Source organism: Opisthocomus hoazin, chromosome 32 (assembly GCF_030867145.1).
Source record: "Opisthocomus hoazin isolate bOpiHoa1 chromosome 32, bOpiHoa1.hap1, whole genome shotgun sequence".
Lineage (NCBI taxonomy): Eukaryota > Metazoa > Chordata > Aves > Opisthocomiformes > Opisthocomidae > Opisthocomus > Opisthocomus hoazin.
The window spans coordinates 3,745,344-3,762,858 of record NC_134445.1 but is presented as its reverse complement, the minus strand read 5'-3'; the positions used below and the strand labels follow the sequence as shown (position 1 = coordinate 3,762,858).

At 54.3% G+C, this 17,515-nt stretch overlaps 1 protein-coding gene across 1 annotated transcript; it reads left to right on the top strand.

The window, feature by feature from the left end:
• The first annotated feature begins 2,899 nt into the window (after nucleotides 1-2,899).
• Nucleotides 2,900-16,776, top strand: LOC142365161 (electroneutral sodium bicarbonate exchanger 1-like). The gene is made up of 23 exons (XM_075445718.1): nucleotides 2,900-2,929; nucleotides 5,920-6,001; nucleotides 6,720-6,858; nucleotides 7,008-7,021; nucleotides 7,207-7,342; nucleotides 7,557-7,717; nucleotides 8,225-8,410; nucleotides 8,679-8,767; nucleotides 8,900-9,057; nucleotides 9,426-9,513; nucleotides 10,000-10,146; nucleotides 10,326-10,417; nucleotides 10,707-10,881; nucleotides 11,021-11,154; nucleotides 11,487-11,732; nucleotides 11,835-11,940; nucleotides 12,840-13,001; nucleotides 13,681-13,794; nucleotides 14,134-14,295; nucleotides 14,767-15,018; nucleotides 15,765-15,833; nucleotides 16,375-16,548; nucleotides 16,648-16,776. The coding sequence occupies exons 1-23, from the start codon at nucleotides 2,918-2,920 to the stop codon at nucleotides 16,774-16,776; spliced, it is 3,027 nt and encodes a 1,008-aa protein (XP_075301833.1). The 5' UTR covers nucleotides 2,900-2,917.
• The last annotated feature ends 739 nt before the right edge of the window (nucleotides 16,777-17,515 follow it).

The window sequence follows — 17,515 nt, the reverse complement described above, 5'->3', positions numbered from 1 at the left end:
CCTCTAAGCTAAAAGGTTCTTTGGAATTCACGTATATGTTCAGAGCTTGACAAATCCAATCTTCAAAGGAACCAAAAATGGGCCAATATAGGTGGTCCCTTCTTATTTGTTTCCCACTCCATACCTGCATACAATAATATACCATCTTTTCTTTACTCTTTCCTCGCCTAGACATCCAATCTCCCCAGTGGGCAATCATTAACCCTAAGGGACTGTCTGGCAGTATACCGGGTAGGCCTATCCTTCCTCCTCGGCGAGGTAGCCCAATACTTCATCATCAGCTCTAGAGGGCATCCTGGGGGTATTCCTCCCCCCCCTCATGGGTCCAGAGGGCTTGCTTTTCCCCTGTCCCATCTTCCGAGGTGCCTCCGTACCAGTCGCACCTTGGGAAACTCACCCCGACCGAAAGGAAACCTTTAATAATACTCACGCGTCCTGGAGCCTTCGTTCGGCTCTTTGTGCACAAAAATTGCGGGGTACTGCAGTTTCTTCTTGCCTGCTTCCTTAATTTAGGGTTCGGAGGTACAGGTGTTGGAAGAGGGAATGGTCCACCCAGGGGCCATCCGAAGATGGGATGGGACGCTTCCCCAGAGTTTGGATTCCCGAACCAAGTTAACCTGTATCCGAGTCACGGCACCAAATTGTTATAAAGGGTAAGAGCCAGTTATATTTATTAAAGCCAAATTTTTTTAAGCAAGCAAAGCAGGCAAGAACAGCGCTGGGCGACTAGGGAGTCTCTTGCTCTACCAATGGCACGCGCCGCCCAGTCCCCTTCCCCAGTTTATATATGGTCTGCTAATACATATTCATAGAGAAATTTCTGGACTCTGCCATAGGTTCTCCCTGTCCCTAATACATATTCATAGAGAAGGTTCTAGGCAGTCTATGTAGCCCATCCTTGTATCCTCCTGCGGCTGCGCGTACTTGTTGCTAGGGGTCGTCCTGCTCCCTCCGGCGGCCGCGAGGACGAAGATCGCAGCCCCCCGCTCCGCGCCGCGGACCAGCCTGCCCCCCGCTCCCGGCCATGCCAGCCCAGCACAAAGCAGGAAGCCGCGGCACCCTGCCGAGCAAACAAGTCCCAAAACTTCCCCGCCCCAAGGTTCTATGTTTAAGAACATTTATGAAGTGGTTTTTACAACCGTTGCACAACAGTAATAAAGCTAACACCAAAGGAAAGGGAGGGGGCTCTTCCTCTTTTCTCCATCTGCTGGTTTGAGAACACATTTTATATGTATACATTTATTACAACGTCTAACCAGAGCATTCAGGCAGCTGTTAAATTTAACAGAGCGACTAGAGTTTTCACTCCGTAGTCAGATGGGAGCTGTTTATGAACTGGTTTCTTTATTTTGACTCTGCATCTTTTATCCAAAGGGGAGCTGCTGCAGGTATGGGACAAGGAAGGACAGACACAGCTGGAGCAGATGTTTAGAGACATCGCCACCACTGTGGCTGAGAAATGTGTGAATCCTGAAACAAAGCGGCCGTACACTGTGATCCTTCTAGAAAGAGCCATGAGGGATATTCACTTCTCGGTCAAACTGCACAAGAGCACGAAGCAGCAGGTCAGGCGAGTTCTCTTGCACAGTCAGCTTCTGCGGAGAGGTGGGTGGTGTCTGCAAGTGTCGTTTCTGTGTGAGCAGTCAGCGAGGGATCCGCACCGCCCCAGGGCCTCAAGCCCGCCGAAGGAGCGCTCAGCCGGCTGGCAGTCGAGTGCTGGACCCAGGCGGCCTCTGAAAGTCGTGCCGTTTGTTTTCTGACCGTTGCGGGAAGGGGGGGGAAAGAAACTGCCTGCAGCAGCAGCAGCGCTGTGCCTGGAGCAGAAATAAAAGCCTGATGGTTTATTTTAAGTGAGGGAGCAGATCAGGCTTTGCACCTGAGCCCCAAGGCTGTTGGTGGTTCTGCAGTATCGCTGCTCCTTCACCTGCAGCAGAGTGGCGGGGGTCAGTACCCAGCGCTGTGTCGGCAGCTCATGCCAAGGCTTGGAGATCTGGACGTGGGCGGTGTTTGTGAAGCAGGTGTGTAAATGCTCTTTCTTCTGCATGTCTGTGCAGGCCCTGGACATGATCAGACAGTTGAAGGAGACCATGCCAAGGAACATGAGGAAGAATTTCTTCCCTCTGAGGGTGACGGAGCACTGGAACAGGCTGCCCAGGGAGGCTGTGGAGTCTGCTTCTCTGGAGATATTCAAGACCCGCCTGGACAAGGTCCTCTACAGCCTACTGCAGGTGACCCTGCTTCGGCAGGAGGGTTGGACTAGATGACCCACAGAGGTCCCTTCCAACCCCTACCATTCTGTGATTCTGTGATTCTGTGAAGGTGCTGGCATGAGGCTGCGAGTTCTTCTTCCAGCCAAGGAGGGGAAGAAACTGGAAGAGAAGCTGAAGCCCCTGATGAAAGTTATAGAGGGTGAAGAGTTCCAGGAGCAGCTGGAAATTGTAAGCGATAAAGCAGTCCGTGGGTTTCGTACGTGATTTGGCTCCACCTGTACGGGTTCCTAGAGGATGAATTAATACAGGGGAGTGGTTTAGAGAAGCTGCAAGTTTACCAGAGGTTCAAAGGGAGAGGTGTAGTTTTTAGTGATGAAGGCTTGTCAGTAGCCTTTGTTGCACAGAGATGGCTGCTCCAAGCTGAGGAGAAGCACAGCGTAATTTCCCTGAGCAGTGACTCTGCTGCAACACTGAGAAGTTTCTCGGGAAGTGTGGAATGTTAGTGTTCAGTGTTTGGTGGGTCAGGGCTGTGTTTTGGCAGTGGTTAATGAGTTTTTTACTAAACAGTCTGCCGTAAAGCAAAATTTGGTATTGGTAAAAATCTGGCAGAGAACAGATTAGAATGGAGCAATCCCAACGCTGCGAAGACCTGTGCAGCATGGGTGAATGGAACTGCAGAGCCTCTGGGGAAAGGCTCCTCGGTAGAAATGGCTTACCAAGTCTGCAAAGTCCTGCTTAGTACCTAGGGTTTGGGATTGTTTGTTTTTTTTTAATTTTTAAAATAACTTTTTTTTTATTTTTTAACTTTATTTTTTAATTTAATTTATTTCCTTTTTTTTATTTGCCTGTGCAAGTCACTGTGCTGAGCTCTGTGTTGCAGGAGGCAGAGGACAGCAGAGTCACACTGCTCACCTCTGCCAGATGCAGGGCTGGGCAGGCAGCTCCGAAATGGGACTGGGGGGTGGATGAAGGTGGCGGCACAAGAGAGAAAACCCTTTAGGTCCCTCAAGCTGTGGTAAAAGCCTCATGCAGAGCCAGCACTTGTTTGATTTGGGAAACTTGCTTCGCCACACTATAAAGATGATGGATTTTCAACGGGAACAAAAGAACCAAAACTGAACATGGGTTTGTCTGCACCCAAAAGTGAGCAGCTTAGATTTGAAAACTGGGCCACAGAGTTACAGTTTTATCCCTCTCTTCCATGCTACAACCATCACAACTAAAATCCAGGCAACGCGATTGAGGAAGTGTCCTGAGCTGCCCAGCCCAAAACCAGTGAGATTTGCCACTGCTGCCTATTCTGCTTTCTCTCACACAGAGCAGGCAGTGCACATCCTTTCACAACGTTCTAAAGCCAGAAGGAAATTGCCCGGTTTCTACCATCCTCAATCTGCAGTGACTGTCAGAGAATGTAAACTGGTTGGTCAGGAAACCAGAGCAAGAGAGACAGCCAAGAGCCCTGCAGAGCATCCCTCGAGAGCCAGAGCTCCACTTCCCAAAATCACAGGCCAGAGAAGGGTCAGAAATGACTCGGTGCTTCATCCTCTCAAGGGGGACACAACACAGCTCCGGGCGCCCAACCGCCCCAGCTGCTTTGCCAGCAAAGCCTCGTGCTTTGAAGGAAGCCACCAGCTTCATTGCCCTTGTCTGGACGTGCTCCAGCACCTCAAGGTCCTGCTTGTAGTGAGGGGCCCAAAGCTGAACACAGGAGTCGAGGTGCGGCCTCAGCAGTGCCGAGCGCAGGGGCCCGATGCCTGCCCTGCTCCTGCTGGCCACACCATTGCTGATACCGGCCAGGCTGCCGTTGGCCTTCTTGGCCACCCGGCCACACTGCTGGCTCAAGTTCAGCCGGCTACAAAATTCTTGAAAGAGAAGTTAGTCAGATGTTTATTCAGCATGAGCAACAGTTTAGTGCTTTCCAGCAGCATGGGGAGCAGAAACCTGGACTGGTTTCACAAGCTTCTGCTTAGGTGCTGCCTTTGTGGGAGCCTTTGCAGCAGAAACAGCCGTTTTCTTGGTTGCCTGCTCAGCCTTCTTGGCCACATTTTGGCACGTTTGGAAGCTACAGTCAGTGTACAAATCGGACCGCAGGATGCACCTTCCTGCTCCACCCCATCCCAAGCCGACGGGTCCACAACCCCGCAGCTCTATGAAATCCTGAGACCGTGCAGCAATTTCCTGAATGGAATAACCACTCCGAGTTGGTCGGAGTGGCCATCGGGGATGCTGCAATGGCTGGGGAAGGGCGATGGGATGCTCGGAGCATCTTGCCGCGAAGCTGGAGGGGAGTAAAGAATGTCGCTGATCTGGGCATTGGCGTACCATGCGGGGAGCTGGTCAGGCTAACGAGGGTTTATTGAAGCACCCGAGGGCTGGAGGCTGTGCCAAAGGCAGACCTTCCTGAAACGCCCTGATGTTCTCCAGGAGATGTGGATGGAAGTCGGTGCCGCCCCGTAAGGTGCCTTTTTGCCGTGGTTTGCACCCCAGTTTGCATTTTGGCAGCTTGTGCTTTTCAATACCCCCAAAAGCTGCAGAGGCCTTTGGCCCCGGCAGGACGTGGCGTTTCGAGCCCAGTTCTCTGTTTGCAGAGTTTTGCTGGAAAACAGCGCTGGTTTGTCCCCATCCGCTAAGTTTTCCAAGCGGGCAGAGTCTCGGGGCGTGTCGCTTTGTGCGAGCGCCTGGGTGTGCATCAGAGCTGGTGACTTCATAAAGGGTCCCGCTCTGTGTCCCTGGAGTCGGAGCACTCTGGGTGCCACTGAGCTCCTCTCGGTGAGGGCTGTCCCAGCGTCACGGAGGAATCTGGCCCCTGACTGATCTTTTGCGTTCTGTTATCCCCCCAAACCGGTGGTGGACGTGAGGATGGACCGGAGCGGGGGTCGCCAAATGACCCTTCTGGAAGAGTTACAGGTGGGACGGCCAGGGCTCTGCTGAGGGGCCGAGTAGCCCCCAACCCTGGGAACACTCTCCCCCAGATCCCGTTGGCATTTCTGCGGAGCGCAGGAGGCTGGGCAGGGGGAGATGCTTTGTGCCGGGGAGGGCAGCCGTGGTTGGGTTTGGCGTCGCTGGTCGTGGGACGGAGGCAAAAGGTTTTGTGAGAGAGGAGGAGACTTTGCCTGTGTGGCCCGCGGGGCATTGGAAAGCTGCAACTCCCAAATCGCTGCATGGATTCCCAGTCTGACACCCATGTGAGGTGCTGGAGGTTCCTGAGGGCCTTTGGAGGCTGTTGGTGACCATGTCCTGTGGCCAAGTGGCATCTAGTGAGCCCTGCAGGTACCACGTCTGGAGACGGAAGCTTGGTGTCCTCCAAAGCGCAGTTTTGGTGGGGTTTTTTTCCCAGTTTGGAAATCTACTTTTGTGTTAGTTTTGTTTTATTTGGGTTTTGTTTATTTTTTTTTTTCAAAAAGGAACTTGAAGAACAAAGCAGGAGCGTTGTCTTTGGTCTCAAACCCGGAGTCTTCTCCTCCTGTAGCAGAGACTCCCAGACTCCCATTGTGTATAACATAGGTGATGTTGTGGGCTGTTTTATTTGGGTATGGGAAGAAAAACCTGCACAAATCCATGTTTTTAGAGGTGTGCCTGGAGGAGGAGGCAGGTGGAGACCTGATGTTCATGGACTGGTGTGGTCGCAGGGGTGTTGGATGGCCGGGAAGCAGTAAGGGAGCTCTACACCCCGAGTCCCACCTCTTACCTTCTTCTCATTGCTGCACAGAGACCTGACGAAGAGGCAGTGATTGACCAGGGAAGAACGAGCGCTCTGGTCAACATCCACTATGAAACGGAGGCATTGGAAGGTGAGTCTGTGCCGAGATGCTGGCAGAGGGGCCACCAGCCCAGCGCCTTTTCCCGTTGCACAAAGTCCCTACAACGTCCCTTGCTCGGTGTCACAGCATGTGCAGCCAGGCGTGCCGTGCTTCTTCATAGAGCAGCCCAGTTATTTCACGTTATCAATACCGTGGGTTTTAAAGAGAGGGCCAAAGCCCCTCCGGAGGCCACGGTGTGAGTTTCAGCCACGGGGCTGGAGCACTGAGGGCTTGTTTTCTCACAGAGGCTGCTCCTGGCTGGGAGAGGTCAGGAGAAGAATCTGACGGCTGCAGGCATGGGGCTGTGGTTTTCTTTCTTTGTTGTGGAGTTCATTGTCACGGGACTGATTTGATCTTCTCTCGTTGGCTTGTGCCATGGAAAGATTTTAAAAAGCCTGACCTTGTGTGGCTGCGTAAGGAGCAAGTGTGGGTGTTGTCCAGCCGAAGGTGGAATTGGAGGAGAGGTTCGATACTTTCAGGGCCCTTTCAGATGACCCGGAGCCATCGCTCGTGGTCGCTCTGTTGCTGCAGAGCTCGAGTCAAACAGGCTTGGCAGAAAGGCCAGGTCTGTGGCATTCGGGGGTCCAGTGAACATCAAACGAAGAGCGGTTGGTGCTTTGTCCTGGGATGGCTGCACTGATTTAACCGTGGCATCTGCGTCAACCATCTCCGCAGCACCGAGAGCGCTGCAACTGCTGCTTTTTCGCAGGCCACCGGACCCTGTGCACGGGCGTGCGGATGCCGGTGGAGAGGCAGAGCCAGCAGCATGAGCGAGCCCACAGCCAGCAGCGTCAGCAGCTGGAGCGGGAGAAGGACTCTGCCCCGACGAAGCAGGGCTACCACCGTAAGTCCCGCCGTGGCCATCTCTAAACTCCTCGGGGCTACTTTTCTATGTCTTTGGTTTCTTTTTTTTTAAGGCAGTTAAATGCTTCCTGCATTTAGGCTGATCTTCCTTAGAAGGATCCATGCTTGAAAGTGGAAGCGTGGGGAAGGAAAGCTGCCCTCCCTTCTGTGGAGGTGGAATAGATGCTTCTCCTTCAGTGTGGCTGTGTGCAAGCCCGGACAGAGCCAGGGGAGAGGGCCCAGCCCAAGATTTCGGGCTGAGCTGGTGCTGCTCTGATGCCCACTTTGCCTGTGAGTGTGACGGGCCATATTAAAGCGCAGTAACGGGACGAGGCTTTGCCTTCTGCCCCCAGACAGCCCGTCCCAGCGGGTGCAGTTCATCCTCGGGACCGAGGAGGACGAGCAGCACGTTCCGCACGACTTGTTCAGCCAGCTGGATGAGATCTGCGTGAAAGAGGGCGAAGAAGCCGAGTGGAAGGAATCGGCAAGGTAAATGCGTGCTGCCGGCTGTGGTGGGACAGGGGTCCCCTCACCAGCAGCGCCCACGGGCTCTGCTTTCCGCTCTCACGGGCACGAAGCTTTTGCAGGTGCAGGTGTCGATACGAGCAGCCTTCTCCTCTTGCCACCCCGTAGCTCTGTTCAAGGGGTTGCGGAGCTGGGGCTGTTTCCTTGCAATGGGGCTGATGGCACCCGATGTCTGCAGGTGGCTGAAGTTTGAGGAGGACGTGGAAGATGGCGGCGAGCGCTGGAGCAAGCCCTTCGTGGGCACGCTGTCCTTGCACAGCCTCCTGGAGCTGAGAAGCTGCATCACCGACGGCACGGTGCTGCTGGACGTTTGTGCCACCAGCATGGGAGAGATTGCAGGTGGGCGCTGCGTCCCTGTGGGAACGGCCGAGCTCGGCTCGCCGCGGTGCCCTTCACTCCCGAATAAAACCCTGTCCCAGACGCGCGTCTTTTTCCAGAAGTCCCACTGTGTTTTGAAGTTGTGAGATGGTTTTGGGTGTTGACTGGTCGTGCAACAGTCGCACCAGCTTTTTCTTCCAATATGGGATGGTTTTGAAAGCCATTTGTGGGGTTGGAGAAGCGATTAGAGAATATTCTGCAGCCAGATGGGGCCTGAAAATGGCATTATTCAGAATGGGAAATGATTCTGTTAGCGCAGTGATGAAGAAGCAGCAGGATGGTGGGTTTTAGCAAACAACCATTGCTGCTTTCACTGCAGAGGCTGAACTGTAGTGAAATGCCTTGCTAAGCAAGGCTGATCCTGCGTTAGGGTATTCTGCGTGGCACAGCCGTCCCGGGGGGCTTTGTGGGTCAGGACCTGAGGGGGGTTTCTGTCCTAACGGCTTGGTTTCCCTTTGCCATCCCCAGACGTGATCCTGGGCCAGCAAGAGCACTCGACAGAGTTTGACGAGCACATGCGGGCGAGAGTTCGGGAAGTTCTCCTGAAGAGGCATCACCATCAGAAGGAGAAGAAAAGAAACCTTCTCCTGAGCATCTGCTCATATGTTGATGTGAGCAAGAGGCGGTCAGACCAGCAAACGCTCGCCAAGCCGGGTGAGGATTCCTGCAGGCGTTGGCCCCAGGAGAGGGTTTCTGCCAGGCTTTGGCCCCATTAGACTTGTAGTGGCAAAGAAGCAGCAACCCCATTACACCCTGTCCCTCTCTCTGAGCGTGCGTCTTTTTCTTTCTGTCTGTCTGTCTGTCTGTCTGTCTGTCTGTCTGTCTTGCTTCCTGCCTGCCTTTCTTTCGGCCTTTCGTCCTTTATTTCTTCTTTCCTTTCTTTCTTTCTTTCCTTTCTTCTGTTCTTCCTTTCTTCTGTGAGCCCAAGCACTCACCCCTCATCCTTCTCCCACCTCCGCAGGAGCTGAAAATGGGGTGAACCAGGAGGCGAGTGCAATGGATTTAAGCAAGGTGAGGCACTGGTAGCTGTCTTCCGCCTTTAGGGCCAGATTTGGTCTTGCAACCTTGTCTGCAGAGCGCGCTGCAGAGTGCTGTGGGCTTTGTTTTTGGGGTAACTGCCTGAGAATCGCTTGTCGTGCCCAGGCGGAGCTGCACTTCCTGAAGAAGATTCCCAGCGGGGCAGAAGCGTCCAACGTGCTCGTGGGAGAGCTGGCTTTCCTTCGCCAGCCCATCGTGGCGTTCGTCCGCCTGAGCCCGGCTGTCCTCCTCCCGGGCATGGCGGAAGTTCCCATCCCAACAAGGTCGGAATGAGCAGCACAAAGTTTGCCTTTAAAACATCCTAAGCAAGCATCAGACTGCAGGCATCTGTTTGGCGTCCCGAGGGAACGAGGGCCGTGGGAGCAAGCACGTTTCTCCCACCCACATGTGCTCGCCTTTGTTTGTCCCTTCCCTGCTGTAGCCTTGAAAGCCATGGGCCAATTTTAGTGAAAGCTGGCCCAAAACTGAAATTTGTGGTTGATGTTGATGAATTTCAAATTCATTGCTGGAGTCGTTGAGCCCACCTGTCCCCTCTCGAGCCGTGCTCTGGGCTGGGAGCTGCCAGGGCTTTCCTTGGGTGCTCTTTCAGCCCGGGCGTGGTGCTCTCTCTCATTTGACTTTTCTTGTCCAGGTTCCTGTTTGTTTTGCTTGGGCCGGAAGGAAAAGCCCAGCAGTACCATGAGGTCGGCAGGTGCATGGCTTCTATCATGACAGATGAGGTGCGATGAGATAAGAGAAATCAGCGGGTGCTTTTTGGCTTTCTTCACCTCTCCCTGTCTCTGTAGGAGTGAAGGGGAGGATGTGCTGTCCCAGCTGCCCGCAGCTTTCCAAATAGCCCAGCCCTCCTTTGCAGCCCAAAGCAAACCCATGGATTCGCATCACCACCCATCCCGGAGGCTGCAATCCCACCGGGGTGCATCCTGCCCTTAACCCTGGGGTGCCCAGCACGCTGTCCCCAGGGGTGGCATTGGCATGGCCAGCAAAGGCTCTGCTCTCTCAGCAGAGGTGTGCCACAGGGGATGGGAGCCTGGTGGAGATGATTCCAAATACCAGGATGCACAGCCTTTTCCTTTTGGGGGAACCTGTCCTGCCAGTTCCAGCAGGAAATCTGGGGAGAATTGTCTTGCCTTTAGGCAAGAGCTTATTGCACGGGTGAGGACATCTGAGATGGGTTGTCTTCTCACCAGGCTGTCTCCTATCGGCAGGTTTTCCATGCCGTTGCCTATAAAGCCAAGAACCGGGCTGACCTCGTGGCTGGAATCGAGGAGTTTCTGGATCAGGTGATGGTCCTGCCACCAGGAGAGTGGGACCCGTCAATCCAGATCGAGCCCCCGAAGAACGTCCCTTCGCAGGTGGGTGCTGCGGCGGAGGGAGGCGCGAGGGGGCCGGGCAGGATGGCTGATGGCTGGGGATGCTGCTCAGGGTCCCAGATTCACCAGGTCCCAGTTTGGCACAGTCACACAGCCGGAGCAGAAGCAGAACGAACCAGTGGTTACAAATACATAGCTTTATCTTCTTGGTGTTTCCACAGGAAAAAAGGAAGATGCCAGGAGGTGTCAACGACAGTGCTTCTCGCAGCGATGTGGAGAAGCATGGTGGTCCTGAGCTGCAGCGGACGGGAAGGTGTGAGCTTGAATAGTTTGGGTTTTTTATCTGTTTTCCTCTACAATGTGAGCATGCCCCTCCGTTCTGGCTGTTTTTTGGGGGTTAGTTGGTTCAGAGAAGGGGCTGCACATCACCAGCTTGGTCCCCTGGGCTGGGCAGGTGGGAGATGTGGGCAGCTGGGCTCAGGCGCAGCGTCAGTGCACGCAGGGTTTCTTGCTCTGGGGTGGAAGCAGATGTGTGAATGCGTCCAGGTCGAGCTCTGCTGCTTCGTGGACATGGCACTGTGCATTTTTTCCCCTTCCTGCAGGCTGTTTGGCGGTTTGGTGCTGGATGTGAAGCGGAAAGCCCCATGGTTCTGGAGCGACTTTCGGGATGGTCTGAGCCTGCAGTGCCTGGCGTCCTTCCTCTTCCTCTACTGTGCCTGCATGGCTCCCATCATCACCTTCGGGGGACTGCTGGGGGAGGCGACCGATGGCCACATAGTGAGCGCCTCTCTCTGTTGGGTGGCATGGGGCAGGACACAACTCGTGCAGAAGTCCTCGCTGCAGTCACTTGGCTTTGCTTGGGTTTTATACTCCGTGCTGATCCATTGAGTCGCTGCTGCCTCTCTTCCCCGGACAGAGTGCCATGGAGTCGCTGCTGGGCGCGTCCATGACCGGCGTGGTGTATTCGCTGTTTGCTGGCCAACCTCTGACCATCCTCGGCAGCACCGGGCCCATCCTTGTGTTTGAGAATATCCTCTACAAATTCTGCAAGTAAGGCTGGCTGCCATGCCTGGGTGCTGCGAGAGCCTTTGGAAGAAGGCAGTGATGGAGAAAAGATGTTTTTCTTGTATTTTTCTTTGTGGTCCTTGTTAGATCGAAGTTGTCTTTTGTGTCACAGACATTGCCGGCTGCTGCTTTAGTAGGTGATGGTGCGAGAGGCCTCGGTCTCTGCAGAGTGGATGGGGTCGTTTGGGGTTTTCAGGGTTAAAGCAAAGCAGCAGGAGGAGGAGAAAGCCCAAGGATGCGGCTGCCCAAGTTGCGCTGCCCAGGGAAGATGCGAGCAGTTGCTCCTTTCCAGCCTTGCTTTTCTCTTGGTTTCCCAGGGAGCACTCGCTCTCCTATCTCTCTCTGCGGGCGTGCATCGGGCTGTGGACCGCCTTCTTGTGCATAGTGCTGGTGGCCACCAACGCCAGCTCTTTGGTGTGCTACATCACCCGCTTCACCGAAGAAGCCTTCGCCTCCCTCATCTGCCTCATCTTCATCTATGAGGCTCTGGAGAAGCTGGGTCACCTGCGAGAGACCTACCCTGTGCACACACCCAGCAAGCTTGACCTCCTCACCATCTACAGGTGGGTTTTTTCCTCCTACAAGGCTGCAGTGCCTCGGCAGGAGCTGAGGGCTGCACCTCCCTCGCCTTTCCCTTACCCCTGTCTTGGCTTGTCTCCTGCCAGCTGTAAGTGTAAGGCACCGGCCCAGCCCAGCAACGAAACGCTGCGTTTCTGGGAGAGCAACAAGATCAATGTGTCTGGCGTCACCTGGGAAAACCTCACGGTGACAGTAAGTGCCCCGAGCCACTGCTTCCTCGCGCCGCGGCCATGGGGTGTGGGGTTGTGGTGCAAAAGTCAGAGCCCTTTGTGTGATGATGGGCTTCCAGCTGTGGTAGTGCTGCTCTGGAAAGTCATTGCTTCAACACAATGCTTGGCTTTAACGCGCTTGGTCCACCTTGTCCAGAGCACCTTGTCCCCAACATGGTGGGTAATACCTGTCCGCCTCAAGTCGGTTCAGGACAATATTTCTGACTGGGAGCAAGGTGAAGCAGGTGGTTTGGTTGTTGTAGCGGTTGTTGGACTGGAGTTCATGCTTGAAGGTAGTAATTGGCTTCCTTACTGGGTTGGTAAGATCTCCAGGCCTTGCTCTCTGGTTCAGCGCTGTCTCTGGGTATGGGCAGAAATGTGCCCATCTGAGCAGGCTCTGGGACTGTTGTTGCTGGAAGCAGAGGCCAGGCATAGGATGGGAGGCTCTTCTGGACTTCTTCATCCCCTCTTGGCCATGTCCTGTGAGCCCTCCACCGGGAAGGGCCGATTTGTCTCTTCTCCTTTCCTATCACGGTTGTCTTAGCCCTCCTTCCCTGTTCCCTCCTTCTCTGTCCCCAAGAGTTTGCAGCATTTCCTTCCCCTCTGGTGTCGTCTTCAGCCACGGTTCCCGGCCCTTCAAGCGGAGGATGTGCCATGGGTCTGTGACATGGTGTCCCATCACATCTCATCTCTCCACTCTCCTCTGTCTAGTTGGGTGTGTCCCTTGTTCGGCTGCTGCTGCTCATGAAATAGAAATCTCCATTGGCAGCAGCAGTTACAGGATCATGGATCTTGGACGGAGATCCTGAAAACACCGCAGTTATCCGAGGTTTCCTTGCTGCACGTGCACTGCCTTTGTGTCCTGACGCTCTGTTTCTCCAGGAATGTCAGTATTTGCACGGAGAGTTCCAAGGAGCTGCCTGTGGGCACAACGGCCCCTACGTGCCTGATGTCTTCTTGTGGTGCTGCATCCTCTTCTTCTGCACCTTTGTCCTCTCGAGCTTGTTGAAGAAGTTTAAAACCAGCCGCTACTTCCCAACCAGAGTAGGTAGAAGATGGTGGCCAGCAGCAGTCTCCACCTTTGTCTTTCAACTGCTTAGACCACGAAGCAGGATTTGCCAGTACTTGGTCAAGCTGGGCACCGTTGACCTTGAAGGCCAAGCTCTCCATCAGCTTGGATGTCCCTCGCTCATTTCCAGGAGGGCAAAACGACTGTAGCATTTCCCAGCTGCCTCGCAACCTGCCCCAGAGTGATGTTTTGCTCTGGCAGTGGGAAATCAGGTCTTCCAGAGGGTTGTTTTTTTTTTTTTCACCTTCTGTGCATGATGTTCTCACGGGGAAAGTTGATTCAAATGCGGAGCTGGCATAGAAAAAGAGACTGTGTCTTCCTTTTGAGGAAGAAAGAGTGCCACAGTGCCTTACTCCCGTTTTAGCTGTGAGTCTGGCTGTAGTGGCCGACATCTGCTTCCTTATTTTTGAATATTTTTTTGAAGGTTTGAATGAAAACATCCCTCTTCCACCAAATTAAACTTTTGTTGTCTTCTGACGGCAGATCTCAGAGTGACAAATGCAGCAAGAGAACGTAAGCAAGGGATTTGGCTGCATGTCCTCTGAGCGGTGGGATTCTGTTACCCAGCCTTCATGTTGCTGATGTCCCTAAGTTTTCCGTCTCATGTTATGGCCTCGTTTGCGATGCCCCTTTCAGCTCTGGTTCTTGTCCCAGGTGCGGTGCACAGTGAGTGACTTTGCTGTTTTCCTCACAATCGTTGTCATGGTGCTCATCGACTTTGTTACTGGGATCCCATCACCGAAGCTCCAGGTCCCCGATATGTTCAAGGTAAGGGGGTGTTTTTAGCATGGAGCGGGTTTTGGCCCTTGGGACTGCCGGGGCGCGACACGGCTGTGTCTGGAGGAGATGCTGTCAGTGTGACCATCTCCTCTTGCATGTGCAAGTGCCTTGTCTCCTTCTGGACAGGAGAGGCCCACCCCCAAAGTAGATACCTCCAGGAGAAGTATGTCTAGGTGCTTGCAAAGAGGCCGCTGGCACTGCTGAAGCCCGTGGGAGAGGGTGACCTGGAGGCAGGGCTGGGAGGTGCTCTGACCCCGGGATGGAGAGGAAAACACAGGCGAGTGAAGTGAGCCAGGAGAGGATGCTGATGCGTGTGTTTTGTTGCAGCCTACCCGAGACGACCGCGGGTGGTTCATCAACCCCGTTGGACCCAACCCTTGGTGGACGGTGTTGGCTGCGCTCATCCCAGCTCTGCTGTGCACCATCTTGATCTTCATGGACCAGCAGATCACTGCCGTTATTGTGAACAGGAAGGAGCACAGGCTGAAGGTAAGGGGCTGCAAGAGATGAGCCCATCCCCAACCCACTCAGGGCTGCAGGTGTGGGGAGAAGCTCCTGTTCCAAATGCTTTGCGAAGGCATTGGTTTGGGACAATGTCAGGCTGTGTGGCCGGAGGCCCTCCTGGCTTGCTGATGACACAGGGAGCAAATGACAGGGAGTTCAGAGGAGCGATGTCTGGGGGCGACAAATTAATCTTTGAGCAAGATTGAAGAGTCCCATCTTTCTTGCAAGTGGTGGAAATTTCTTTTGGAATGAAAAAAATAGTGGGTTGGGGTTTTTTTGAGAAGTAGCTAGCACACCAACTCCCCAAACGCACTTTGTCTGCACTCCTGCCAGATTTTAATTGCTGTAAGTTTTCAAGGATGCGACCTGCGCTGGAGTAGGGTTTGAGCGTGAGCTGCGACGCTGTCCTTGCTCTTGTGCTGTGGGATGCTCTGTTTCTTGTTTTGCTTCCCCCAGAAAGGATGCGGGTACCACCTGGACCTCTTGATGGTGGCCGTGATGCTGGGGGTGTGCTCCGTGATGGGGCTGCCCTGGTTCGTGGCCGCGACCGTGCTGTCCATCACCCACGTGAACAGCCTGAAAGTCGAGTCTGAGTGCTCCGCTCCAGGAGAACAACCCAAGTTTCTGGGGATACGAGAGCAGAGAGTCACGGGCTTGATGAGCTTTGTGCTGATGGGCTGCTCGGTCTTCCTCACCTCTGTGTTAAAGGTAAGAGGAAAACGCAAAACACCCACCAACCACGAGCTTTCTGGCGGTTGTAGAAAAATAGTGTCCTCTCTGCAGGCCAGAGTGGTTGTGGAGCGGAGGAGGAGGCGATGCCAAACCCTGGGGCTTGAGGCATGGTGGGAACCAGCCTTGGTTCTGCTTCCCAGCCCTTCAGCCCCAGCGTGGTGTGCTCGAGGCAGGCCAGCACACAGCTGCCTTCATTTGCAGGTGTCTTTCAGGCCCATCCGTCTTGATGGGTTACAGCTAAGCGTATTCAGAGCAGTACATCTGCTCTCTTTGGGACAGGCAGCGCTTTATCCGTTGCCATTTGCTCCCCCCAGTGCCTCAGAAGAGCCGTTCTCAGCAGCTAAAGAGGCTGCGATCATCCCCGTGGGCTTCCTTGCCCGTTCCTCCCTCAAAGTAATCTCATCTCTAGGCTCCAAGGAGGCACGGCACGTTTGTGTGTTGCCACAAGAATACGTAGAAATGCTTTTCTGCCGTCACAGAACACGGCATACGGTAGCATGGGTGCAATGCCTGATTTTCCTCCAACCTAAGCCCAAAGTTCAGCTGAAAGCAGAGCATTATCGCACTCGCTCGCACAAAATCTCTCCTGGTTCAAATCTGACGCATCTCTAACCCTGTGGAAGCTGGAAAGCTGTGGGCAGTTTTAGGCAGTGGCTGTAGGAGAGAGGGGTAATGCTGCAAATGCAATTTAAAAAAAGAAATGGTTGCCTTCCTTTTTTCAGTTCATACCAATGCCCGTGCTTTATGGCGTCTTTCTCTACATGGGGGTGTCGTCGCTCCGAGGAATTCAGGTACGGCCATTCTTACAGCGCGCAGCGTGTCGGCTCCCTGGTGTTTCACCTCTGTAGAAGCAGGAACAAAGCAGTGGTGTGGGAAGAACCTCCCCGAAAGCAATCCGTGACAATACTTTGTGTAAGAAAAAGCTTGGTGGAGGCACGGGAGGTCTGCAGGGCTGGGAGGACCAGGCCAGTTGATCCCTCTCGGTCTCACGGTTCGGGGCAGGTCAGTGTTTGGCTAGGTGAAAATGCGGGAGTGGAGGTCAAAGGGAAGATAGTTCCTACCACCGCTGGAAATCCTTGCTGGGGGACTCAGTGGGCCGAGAAATGCTAGTAATAGAATACCGTGGAATAATTGCTGTTTGGTGGGCAGCTCTGACGGGCAGGCCAGTGAATAGCTGGAGCGAAGGGAAAAGGGGTGCTGCTCCCAGGAGGAGGATGGAGGGATCCAGGGTTTCTCACGGCAAGCCAGATCCTGATGACTCCCTGCGCATCTCCACGGGGCCAGAAGCTTTCCGCAGTCGCAAGGCGGCAGCTTTTCCCTCTTCTTTTGCAGTTCTTCGATCGCTTGAAGCTGTTTTGGATGCCGGCCAAACACCAGCCGGATTTCATCTACCTGCGGCACGTCCCCCTGCGAAAGGTGCATCTCTTCACCTTGATCCAGCTGATCTGCCTCGTCCTGCTCTGGGCCATCAAGGTGTCCCATGCCGCCATCGTCTTCCCCATGATGGTAAGAGCCGCTGTTGCTGGGCAGCAGGAGGTTTTCAGCATTGGTGGGAGGTGTGGCATCATCTCAGGCCTGATCGCATCTGCCCTCTTCTTGGTGAAGGTTTTGGCTCTCGTTTTTGTCCGCAAAGCGATGGACTGGTGCTTCTCAAAGCGAGAGCTCAGCTTTCTGGATGACCTGATGCCAGAAGGGAGGAAGAAGCAGCTGGCCGATGCTGAAGAAGCTGCCTAATGCTGAAGAGAATGCCAAGAAGAAGAGGTAACGCTTGGCGGGTGCTGGGGACTGGGCATCATCTCCCTTGATCTGTGAGATTGCCTGTTTCACCCGGTCAGCTGGGTGGTCAAATGCCGTTCATGGGCAGCAAACCAGCTCCTCTCTGCCGGGGTGGTCCCAAGAACGGGGCCGCAGCAGCAGCAGCCGGCAGGTCCTCCACTGATGCTGCTCTCCCTCTTTTTCTCTTTTTCCCTCCCCAGTTTTCACGTTGAGGACTGCTGACCTGGAAGGAGAGGAGTGAGGACGTGACTCAGGGACGTGCCAGCACCGAGCTGGGGAGAAAGCGCTCTTTTTCAGCGGCAGGATTGGCATGAAAGCCGTGCAGACGTCATCAGTTCTCTGTGGTGTGGTTCAGTGTCTGTGGATGTGGTGGTGCAGCCCCCCCGGTGGGCCACCTGGCGATGTCAGGAGAAGCCAATGTTGTGTTCCTGCCTTGGTTCAAAGAGCCGTGAATTGGGACCATCAGGCGCTGCCTGACCGTCCCTGGAGCTCCTGCTGCCTGGACTGTCTGGTAGTCTGTCTGGTAGATGCCAGAACTGTACTGTCTGGGAAGTACTGGAGTTGTAGGGTTGCTGCTAAGACAGCAGAACCGCCTGACACAAGTTGTGTTCGGCAGAACGGAATAAAGTGCTGACCAAAGTCAGTCGTCTCGCGATCCTATAAATAGCCATGCTGAGTGAGACCCTTGGAGCTCTCC